This window comes from Lolium perenne, chromosome 7 (assembly GCF_019359855.2).
Source record: "Lolium perenne isolate Kyuss_39 chromosome 7, Kyuss_2.0, whole genome shotgun sequence".
NCBI classification, from domain to species: domain Eukaryota; kingdom Viridiplantae; phylum Streptophyta; class Magnoliopsida; order Poales; family Poaceae; genus Lolium; species Lolium perenne.
In genome coordinates, this window is record NC_067250.2 from 247597489 (window position 1) to 247609061 (window position 11573).

General features: G+C 44.6%; 1 protein-coding gene across 1 annotated transcript; it reads left to right on the forward strand.

Annotated features, from left to right (window-relative positions):
• Positions 1 to 3747: 3747 nt before the first annotated feature.
• Positions 3748 to 10864, forward strand: LOC127313215 (uncharacterized). The gene is made up of 13 exons (XM_051343770.2): positions 3748 to 3859; positions 4376 to 4883; positions 7243 to 7393; positions 7655 to 7762; positions 7850 to 8118; positions 8207 to 8251; positions 8326 to 8399; positions 9088 to 9160; positions 9256 to 9329; positions 9441 to 9510; positions 9683 to 9849; positions 9926 to 9998; positions 10493 to 10864. Exons 2-13 carry the CDS (start codon positions 4418 to 4420, stop codon positions 10648 to 10650), a joined length of 1728 nt encoding a protein of 575 aa, XP_051199730.1. The 5' UTR covers positions 3748 to 3859; positions 4376 to 4417; the 3' UTR covers positions 10651 to 10864.
• Positions 10865 to 11573: the final 709 nt, after the last annotated feature.

Sequence of the window (11573 nt, forward strand, 5' to 3'; positions counted from 1 at the left end):
GTCCTTGGAAAAAAGGCCAAACTAGGCCTGTCCCGGAGGTGCTTTAAGACCTGTGTTGTGCAAGAACGTGGATACGTGCGGGCATCCAAACGGCCCAAAAACTACGCCTCACATGCGAGCCAAGGGGTCCCAGCTACCAAACAGACCCCATGTGTTAATTTTCCTCTTAACATATTACACGTACTGTTATGGCTACTTAGTTTCCTTGATGGAAATTATATAACTATGCATGGTTGGATCAAATATGGATCAAATTTGTTATTTAGCCATTTCATGCGTTTCATTCTACATTGACTGCCATAAATGATCATGTCCTGCTAACGAAACAGTAAAAGCATATGGCGAAGTGGAGATAGTATTCTGCCTTGTACAAAATTTGTATTCAACAAAATGCAAGATTCTTCTTATTTACTGAATCTCGATGTTGGGTGGAGAAATAGAGATAAAGAATTCTCCGACTCCCATGAGCCAACATTTGTATTCAATAAATGTTGCTTCACGTTTCCACGCTCTTTGGCTCCATGTTATCAACACCTTAGAGCATTTCTAGCCGCGTTTCTTAAAACGGCCTTCAAATTTTTTTGGGAGGGTGTCGGATAAAAATCAATGCTTAGTGGTGTTTCTCAAAATGTTTTTTATCCGGTGCGGTCTAATAACCTGTCTGGCATCCCCAGACCATCCCCTACCCACATGGGACGGCCTAGGCACGCCAGATATGAACCCTTGGCGACTTGTCGTGAGGCGGGCCACGCTAGGAGTTGGCAGCTTTTCCTTAATGGCATGTCGGTTTCCGAGGCGGTGGCAGGGCAGCTGAGTCGCCTCGTCGTCGCTGCACCATTACCATGCGTTGTCGCGGCGCCTACCCCATCCGCTTCTACTTCCCTTCCTCCCCCCTTCCCGCCTCCGTTTCCCGCGTCATCCCCGACTATAAAAGACGGACTCCTCCGTTCTCACCACCTCACTCTCCTCCGCAACCACCTCCGCCGTGCTCACCACTACACGCCTCCGCAACCACCTTGACGTGTAGCCAGGGTGCCGCGCCGCCTGCCCACCACGTACTCCATGGCGAGCCGCAACACCCTTATGGCGCCTGCGCCTCCGTCTTCGGAGCCGGAGCCCAAGCCTGCAGAGGTCTATGACTCTTCAATTCATGAATGGCAAGGATGCGACACACTAAGTTTCTAGGCCGAGTCACAACGGAAGGATGGAACTTCAGGAGGCTGACTCAACTCCGAGACGACCTAAGCCAACGCAACAACCCACCCATAAGCGCTTAAGGGTCGACGAGAGAACAGCAAGACCGAACCAGATCGGAGGTGGCGACGACCAGGAAGTGCCGACGACGGTGTACATAGTGCCTCGTAATCCCACACTCTGGGCGGCAACCAATACCGACTCCTATGGGTGCACCAAGAACTCCACGAACCACCTTACCGCCGCCCGATTCGATGACCGGATCTAGGGTTTTCCCTGGTGGTCGAGGCGGGGAAGCACGAGCAGTGCCATGACGACGCCTCCAACAAGGTGACACTTGCCCATTCTGTTGTAAAGAAAAGCAATTTCCTATTCTGGCGACGGCGATGGACGGCGGCCATCCGCCGGAGGAGACAGTCCGGCAAGGGACGACGGATCGGTCTCGGCCCCCGTCACGTACTTATTTCCACTTTTGCCTCACGTCTATCTGCGTACTCCCTTTCCGCTTCTAGGCTTCCAGCACTATCTCCACCCATCGTCTCTCTCTCTCTAACAAAACCCCAACCCACCGCAGGGCCTGCCACCCAGCCGCCGCCTCCGTGCTGACTCCCAAACCCCTAGAGATCGTGGAGAGGCGCGAGGAACTGTATCTGGACGGTATGCGTGGCGGAGAAGATGCGCTGGTGGTTGAGGAGGTGGTTTGCATGGAGGAGGCGGTGAATATGCTGATGGAGCACCTGGTGAGGCCGGCGCTGGGTGGACGCGCCGCCCAGGACGAGAAGGAGCGCACCGTCGCGCAGCAGGTGAGCACATAGAGCTAGCTAGCTGTAGACTTAGCTAGGTCGTTTTATTTTCGTATATCTGAGTGTTTTCTTTTTCTCTGGAATGGATGAGATGCTCGGAAATGCTCAACGGTAGCTTGATCTTTTCCCCGGCGATCTTGCTGGCGTTTCAATTGTCGCCGCTGGTGGCAGGGGCGGCATACGTAACCACCGCCGGCCGGTGCTAGATAGCTAGTAGGAATAACACTATGCCACCGCGCGCAACGTGGACTGGGAGTTGGGGGTGGCTTCCTCCCCGGGGACGGAGAGGAACCTGTCCTGACCTCGCCGGTAGGAAGCAGGGATGTCGGCGGAGGAGGAAAAATAAGCTAGGCGGCGGGCCTTAATGGTTGTGGTCCTTACTCCTTAGTGCCCGTTTGTCTGAGCTCCAGCAGAGTGATACTCAATGATAAAGCTGGACAGACAGCTGGTGAAATATAAATACAGTATATGTTATTTGTCTGTTTATACCATATATTAGCTGATAATATTTTTAGCAGAAAAGTATATTTTTCCTTAATAATTATTATTAAATAGAGGATATCATACAATACTAATTAATGAAATCTGATTAATATGCCATAGACTGAGTACAGTGAAGAGGGCGAGCTAGAAGAGCACTACAATAGTGCCATAGACTGAGTGCATCGACAACAATTGTGGAGGTTGACTACGGCTTGCAGACCACCAAGCGTCTTCGAGCGATGCCCGAGGGCCATAGAAGTCGGGGAGGTGCCTAGTCGAGTGGGGTAGGAGGGAGGTCAGCGAGCCAGGGGAGGCGAAGGTCGGCTTGGTCGTCCTGGTAGGAGGCAATTGACGAGATTTAAAGGCAATATGGACAGTGAGGCGCGCTGGTCGCCGACAACAAAGTCGATGTCAAACTTCTTCTTCATGACTAGCTTGAGACAAAGGCATGGTTGGGACGAGCTGTGTGGGGGCGCGGAGGCATAGGACATGTGTGGGGGTGGCATTAGCGGGAAGAACCGATAGGAGGGCATGCCGGAGAGGCTAACGGGTGAAAACCCTAGGCGCCTCTTCGGTGTGGGTTGCGAGTGGGATGGGAAAGGGTATACATCAGGGATTTAGACCCATTTCTTAAGAGGTGTGCATACTCAGCGATATTCGGGGAAGATAACTCAAATTATAGGAGCAATATCATGCAACGATATAATCTTCAATTAAGAAGCCGTGGGAAGTACCCAGTTAATGCTTCATGTGTAAGTAAAATAATATAAACACTTAAATAATCCCACTTATAGAAGCTAAGGAGGTGTTTTGTTCCCCGTCACACTTTGTCATGCCGAATTTTAGCAATTTAGCATTGTTTGATTTTTTACATACTTAAGAGTAGCGGCACTTTATTATCCATATGACCCACTTGCCATTGAGTGAATTTATTGCCAATTTTTAGCATACTGTGCAGCTTCTAAATTTTCAGTCACTCTTTTACAGCTGCCACACTTCCTAAACTTAAATTTGGAAAATTAGTGTAGTTGTGAACCAATCACCCCTTTCGCTGGGCTCGTGCAAGGAACCAAGGACCCAGAAGCACAAGTTCCAGCCCAAACAAACAAAGCCTTAGTAGTGATGTGGTGGGCCTCAACGCGCACATTTGAAGTCCAATGGGCCAGGCTCTACCGAGAAGCACGGCGGCCGTGCGATGCAGAACACGCAACCACACGCCATATGCTAAAAAAAAAAGAAACTATCGCTGCAGGTCTGGTGCCGCTCCAGATGGCGGCGGCGGTAGCTGCGGGCTGCGGCGTGGTCTCGTCTCGCGGTTGGAGGCGCCCGCACGGGTTCGTACGTCCGGGCCGCTGTGGAGCAGCCGCTAGGCAGCAGAGGCAAACCGCTTTTGCCGCGTCTGTTGGAGATGCTCTTAGTTTCTCTACTTCTCTTGTCACTCTTGTCAACGTTGTCAGTGGAAATTGCCAATTTCGATATGCTCATTTTTCTTGCAAAATTGGAGAAAGCCATCAAGTGGACCTTGCAATGCTCTTCAAATTTATCTATTAATTTGGATTGGATTGGATTGGATTGGTTCTATGTGAGATAGTTAAATGTATGTTTGGTTTGTCTGTACAATGACCTAGTCTTGCTTACCAGGTTATGATTAGAATTATCCCCATCAGTTTACTATTATAATGACATCGGTTTATTTTCCCTTTTCTATTCATGGTAATGCCCCTCACTGTATCCATGAAATGCTTCTCGTGTGTGTTCCCTTTGCGTGCACTGTAATTTCTAATTTTATATGTCTGCTTAAATACATTTAAGACGGTGTTTCTCTGTGCATACAAGTCTTGCAATATATAGTTGGTTAAGTTGCTAACTCATCACACCGGTGTGTGGCTTTGCAGATTCATACAGCTATCATTGTGTACAATTACTACCACAGGAAGATGTTTCCACAGCTTGGTTTCGCTGATGCCAAACGGTTCTGTGTGTGTGCTTGTATTTCTGCTGGAGAAGGTTTGCTTGCATACTTGACTCTGGTCCATGCGCGCGAGGACAATTCTGGAAAGGAGGAGAGGTTATCTGCTACTGACATTGCAGCAGTACAAGCTTGTGAGATTGCTGCCAAACTCGATGCGAGTAAAGCATCTCCAGACATGGCAATGTGGCCAATATCGAAAGTTGCTGTTCTTCTTCTGGACCGGACAAGGAAAAAATGCTTGATTGAGTATGGTGCTATTACCAAGGGTGTCTGCTCAATCATAGAAAATGAATTTGATGCAACAGCTGGTATTTCACACACTACAAGCCAGCGAGCAGGCCAGGAATCGACAAAGAAAAGAAACGTTGGTGCTTTGAATGAACCATATTTGCTTCAACAACTAGCACTTTCAGAGGTCGAGTGTAGAACAGGTCAGATTTTATCATTACAACCCTTAATTTATGCATCCATATCTGCCATTTACTTTTGTGAGTTTGCAATTCCTCACTTGGATCAGGTGATCAGTAGTATTGCCAACTAGAAATCTTATGTCATCAAACATACTAACCTGAACAGGAAGAAGAGTGTGGATCGAAGTTTCCATTAATATTATAAGAGCATCTCTAGTACTAACCGAAAAAGTGAGAACCGAAAACCTCTAGTTCAGTCTCCCAAAAACGTGTTTACAGAATATTCTGTTTTACAGGTTCGGTTTGCAGGCTCTGTTCCGCGACAATAGCGTCCGAACCCGTAAAACCAGGGTTTTATCACAGAATTCATATGCAACATGATATAAAACAGAAACATAAAACAACCGATCATAAAGTAATCAAATAATAGTTTTGAGCACACAATAATCATTCAAATTATTACATCAATCAAACAAATAAACAAATGTTTGATCCAAATTACAACAATAGTTTCCAAATCATAAAACAAATAATCAAATGTCTCAACAATGGAATGGCAGGATCAAGTGTGGCGACGGCCATGGAGCTTCTAGTGGTGCATTTTCAGATCATAAACGAGCTTGTGATGAGCCGTGGCATTCTCAATCTGTCGATGCGTTTCAAGGAAAGCTTCAACGCGATCGGAATTCCTTTGAGGTTGCACTCGGGTGCCTACATTGTCATAAAAACAGGGCAAATTTAACCCTCTTTCATCTTCAATGATCATGTTGTGAAGAATGACACAACAAGTCATGATATTGACAATGGTTCTTTTTCCCAAAACCAAGCAGGTCCTCGAACAATAGCAAACCTAGCTTGCAGAACACCAAATTCCCTCTCAATGTCTTTGCGGGCTGCTTCTTGAGCCTTGGCAAATTCAACTTCTATATTATCTTGGGGATCCTTGACGGACTTCACAAAAGTTTCCCAGTCTGGATAAATGCCATCTGCTAGATACTATCCCATTGAATATTCATTATTCATAACTTTGTAATTGCAAGTGGGTGCTTCTACACCGCAGGGATGCCATACGCAATCACCCTCATGGCAGCGGAGATTTTTTGATAGGGGCTAAAACCCATCACGCCGGCAGCATTTCTACATTGCTTGAAGAATTTGAGTTTGCTTCGTAAGCCTTCACGATTTTGACGAACAAACTACGGCGCATGCGATACCTTCTACGGAATAGATGCGGCGGATAGGTAGGTACCTCGGCGAAGTAGTCATCCCATAATTTGTATTGCCCGAGGAGGCGATTCCGGTGGATGTGGTTGCAGCCCATCACCGAGCCGCGCCGCCTACCCAACAGCTTTGTGCAGTCCTCTAGCTCCTTGACGGCGAGAAGGAGGATGGTGGTCTCGGTGTCGTCGTCCTGGAGCAGCTCCTCCAGGTCGGAATCATCCGAGGAGGACGAATCCGAGAGATCAACGTTAGCGAACTCCGCGGTCGAGTTCATCTTCGATTCGGCCGGCGCGGTAGGGGGCGGGCCCTGGAGGTGCGGGAGGATCCGCGGGGCTGTAATTTTTTTTTCGGGCTGGACATGTTTTCAGTTACTAATCTGCGCCCATTTCCGAACTGAACCCGTAAACCGGCGGTTATTCAGTTTTCTCACTTTTACGGTCACTACTAGAGATGCTCTAAAGGCGACCATTTGTTAGTTATTTTGTCCTCTTCGTACCTCTCACATGCTTTTAACTCGTGTAAAATAATTTATTTTCGGGAAAAACAGTAACATCTGCAAAGCAAATTAGTTGTTTATTAGTTTTCGTGGCGTTGTTCCTCATTTGTTTTGGTTGCGTACCACCTCCTAATAAAAAGGGACCCGCAGGGGGAGGAGCACCTGCGGAATTGTATTAAGGGAAACAACTCAGGCGCATAATGCGTGGGAGCTTTTAGCACTGGGCACGCCTTTTTTTTTAAAAACAACTCAGGCACAATCCTTTGGGCCCAAGGCTCGAACGCGGGATGACGGGCTAGGCGCGTAGCTGGACGCACGGCACTAGCCAGCTGGTCAACGCCAGTTCTTGTACATACTGCTAATAACTGAAACCTTGTTTATGAACTTGCAAATTGAAAAGAACGTGGGAAACTAGAATGGTTAATTCCAGCCAACGCGTACACGGATCCTCTGACGTGGGAATCCCTGCAGTTCTCTGGATTTCATCCGCTGACATGTGGGTCCACTTATGGTGGGCCTTGGGTACGTCAGCGGATCCCTGTCGGTCAGCCATGTATATGATTCTATTGTGAACTTGATTTTAGTAATAGTATGTGCATTTTCTGTTGGATCCACATACACATCGGTCGCTGCTCATTATTGGCAAACTTTTCATCTTAATAGGTATCAAAAGCTCAGAATTGCGTATTCTCGATGAAGCATTTGCATACTCTTTGAGTAAAGAAAGGACGACTACTAAATTATTCATTATGGGGTATAAGAAAATCATGAATGCCAAGTTTGTGGAAATGTCTCTACAAGAGTTGATTAGCAGGTTTGCTTTTACCTATTACACATTTAATGGATAATATGTCGGTGGATGTTGCTTTGCTATAGCTCTTCTCTTTTTGTCCTCTATAGGTAATGCATTCCATGTCTAGGTGATGTTGCTTTGCTTGTGATTATTACATAAATCATGTTTATTTTGTTGCTATTTCTCCTCTAAAATTAGGATGCTTTGCTTAATGATGTATGATTGTTAGCTTTTTCTATTTCTTGACGTTACTTACATTTTTCAGTTTTTCCTCATTGACAGGATGACTGGTCCGGTATTTGTGACTGATCCATTCCCGAAAACAACATCTGTAGTTGAATACTATCACATTCTTCCATATAAGGAGATTTTGTTCGAACTCCTCCACAGGTAACATAAGATTTATTTTTAGCTGTTATGTGTGAAACTAGGGCAATAGAACTAGTCGGGTATTAATGGTAACCTGACATGTTTCAGGAATTGGCCTGCTGATTCTTCAGTAAACGAACAATCACTCCAACATGGATTGCACTCTATGAGAGATGAAATTTTGGAAGAGCAAGACACGGATAGCACATTTGAGATGCGAAAACAAAATACAGAAGTTTCAACTCGAAAGCAAAACAAGCAAGCAATAAAAGCTACTGGCGCCAATAGCAACCAGAACTCCAACACCATTAAGCAAAGGGAAAACAACAAAAGAAAATTTGAAGCATCTAGGGCTACAGCAGCAGAGGGTCCAGATGGTGAGAGCCCTACAATACAAAATAAATCGCTTATTATTGGTGATGTGGAAACTTCAAAACTTGTTACTAATTAGGTCAATAAATGCAGATGCAACAGTAGCAGCAAGCGCAGGACGTATAGCCCTAGAATCCGGTGAGTTATTCTAACTGTATTTATATATTACTGATCATCGTTTCTTACTTGTGTTCTGGTACAATCAAATTCAGGTGTACAAGTGGACAATAAGAAAACACAGAAGTCTACATGTAGCAATATGCCCCAAGATGGCTTTCCTACTGAGGTAAGCTAAATTGCAGTTTAACATGGACTTAGGGCTTCTGCCATAGGTTACCACACGCTGCCACGTGGATGTTTGAGAAAGTGTGATAGAACACACTTCTTATGTTAAGGATTAGAATAAGGGGGAAGCCGGCCCAACCATATGAAATAATGAATAATATCCCATTAATTAAGATCAACTTAGTACTCCCTCCATTCCATTTTACGCTGACCAAACCACTGATTTGGGGATCCATTTCGGGAAGGGTGGAGCGATCCGCATCTACTATAGTATAAAAAGGAAATACACCTGAAAGTTCGGAATTTACCTAAAAAACAGATACACCTAATAAAAAGGAATGGAGAGAGTAGTTAAGAATATTCTTATTGTCGGGAAAGTATAAAGTGGTTAAGATTAAATCCTACTGTTAGGTGCTAACCATCTCTATATATAAAGAGAGGAGCAACACCCTCCATGCTCAATCAACCATAGAAGTATTTATCCTTTTCAAGTTTTCATAGATCAGTTTCCCTCTTGAGCCTGGGCTCATCTACCCTATGATATAGCCATCAATCCATCATAATATCTTCTGGTGACCAAATAGCGGCTGTACGGTAGTCAAGTCTTGGCTAACAGTTGAGTCTGATGACTAGGTTATGTGTAGGCCTAGCTTCTGTGTGATTCATTTACTCTGCTTCAAATTTTACAGGCACCATATGTTGATCCTGTCATGGAGAACGGTTCTTTGAAACCTCAAAATGCGGAAGTGATGGAAAAGTCAGGTTGCGATAAACCACCCAAGAAAGATTTTTTTCTTATTATTGGTTATTATTGGTCATCCATATTCTTAACCTATGTGTTCCAAATTTTATTGAAGGTGGCGTCACTGAGAATAATGATGATCAGGTGTATGATTTGCTACGATCAATTCTGAAAATACGGGATGAAATTGTATGTTATATGTCTTCTCTTTTATTTTAGAAAAAAGTGATGCATGTTTCCTAGATAAATATTCTAGTTGAGAAGCTGATGTGAACTCATCATGTTCTCTCTTTGTTTCAGTGTCACAAGGGAGGCATAATTCAAGAGCGATGTGCCCAATGTGATATGGACATTCAGATAATCTTGAATGGTACTGTTTTGCTAGGAACCATACATTTCCAAAAGTTCTGTGCATACTTGTGGTGTGGTTGCCCACTGCACTTTGTGACTAACAAATCATCCGGCGGATGTGTGTCAAGTTTTGGAAAGGAGTTTAAATATCAAGTTCCAGGTTTCTAGTACTCATCATGTTTATTATGCAGAAAGGAAGATGACGCCCAAAGTGCTGTCAATAAGAGACAAATATAAGGAACCTTGCTCAAATATGCTGGAAGTTGTTAATTCATCTTGCACTGGAAATTGCGTGCAAACCATGAGCATGGAGAAGAAAACATTGAAGGAGGCACTCGACGATTACAATACATGCCAGGTAGGAAAAACCTTGAGCAGAACTGATGCATTAGAATTTCAAATGCCACCTGTACGTTTGACACTTGGCAATGCAGGAGCTTAACAAGATGTGCAGTAGGAGTAACTGGATAATTCCAGGATACATAATAGTACCTTCAGCAGCAGAAGGTATATATGAATTTATCTTTTTAATTTTCTGCATGGGCAAACATTTGGGTCCTTGGACCACATAGGCATAAGAATTAACAATATCATATTCATCGTATGAAATAGGTCTTTTGCTACGTACTTTTCGATTATCGTTTACTTAATGCGGTCCTACAGTTTCCAGCAAATATTGTGTATCGACGTGATACCACACACATTGTCAGATGACTCAGATCAATGGACCACTTTTGTTTACCACATGTTGTGCTCCATTGAAGTGTGAGTTCGGTTCGTTGTTACTAAAGAAGTAAAGGCAAATAATGTGCACCTTTGTAGTCTTTATTAGACATCACCTCTAGCCATAGCATTGCAATCACTTGTCAAGAGCTGATTAGGTTTTCTGCTAGCAATAACCAGTAACTGTTGTTTGATTGACTATCACCTGTCTCCCTTCTAGAGCTCTCACACATTGTTTTGAGCACTTCTTCACTAGTCTACTTTCCTATATTTTTCAGGAAAGTTCCGTGCCACTGTACATCTTGAAGGCCATGATTTTGAAATAAGCATCACTGGCGATCCTTGTATGACCCCGAGCGAGGCGAAGCGCTCTGCAGCTCTCAATATGATAATAGAGCTTCACAGGAAGGGAGAGAAAGAACGGCAGGGTAACTGATACAGAATTGCTTAGTTAAGCTCCCAAAGTTGGGAACCGGCTGGCCGCTATAACCTGAGTACTCATTAAAGCCTTGAACCAAACTTCCTGAGAAACATGTTGGTATTTTGTCTGTGATTTTACCTTCCAGACGTCGACTCCTCGTGTTGTTGTTGGTGTTACCGTTGTTTGTTGAAGTCATTATAAACCCCAGACTGTTATTTGGAAATTATGATGCGAGTGAACAAAAATTGTCTAGCTATTTCCGTAATTTTGGTTTTTTGATAATGATCGTGAAGTATTTGTTGCTAGCATTTCTCGGCCGATCATTTGGTATTGTCGTTAGTAGCATGCCAAGTGAGCAGCCTAGGTGCTCTTTGTTAGAAAATACTCCCTCCCAAATTAGTTTGGGTTCCCGACGATTCTATTGGAAACGCTGGAGCGGTTAGCAGTATGGCGTAGATTTTCATTGGAACCGCCGGTGTGATCAGTTTCTCTCTCAAAAATCCCTAAACTGTTGCCGGTGACGATTTGAACTTTCCGGTGAAGATGCTCTAAGAGTATCTCCACTCGTTGGTGCTTCCCAGGCTGAAATCGGCGCTAGATGGGTGTAATTTTTGGCCTAAGAGCATCTCCAGCCGCGTCCCCCAAAGCGTCCTCCAAACCGCGTCGGATTGAGCGTTTGGGGGATGTGTTTTGTTCGTGCTGCGTTTGGGGGACGTCGCTCCCCAGCCGCGTCCCCCAAACGCCGCCCCCAAACATTTAAAATATTTTTTTAACACATAATTATTTATCAAATATAGCATATGAATAAAAATGTTTGCGAGGATTGTTTTCAAATTAAATTACAACAAACAATAAAACAAGTAAACAAATATAATAAATAGGGCTAGATGCTAGATCAAGGTGCCACGGTATTTCCTTTGATCATCCACAAATGCTCA

What these genes read in the sequence shown, in the direction of transcription:
- LOC127313215 (XM_051343770.2), top strand. Translation starts at nt 4,418, where the DNA reads ATGTTTCCACAGCTTGGTTTCGCTGATGCCAAACGGTTCTGTGTGTGT. An exon ending in AGCAGCAGAGGGTCCAGATG is followed by an intron (nt 8,119 to 8,206) that starts GTGAGAGCCCTA and finishes CAATAAATGCAG; the next exon opens with ATGCAACAGTAGCAGCAAGC. An exon ending in ACGATTACAATACATGCCAG is followed by an intron (nt 9,850 to 9,925) that starts GTAGGAAAAACC and finishes TTGGCAATGCAG; the next exon opens with GAGCTTAACAAGATGTGCAG.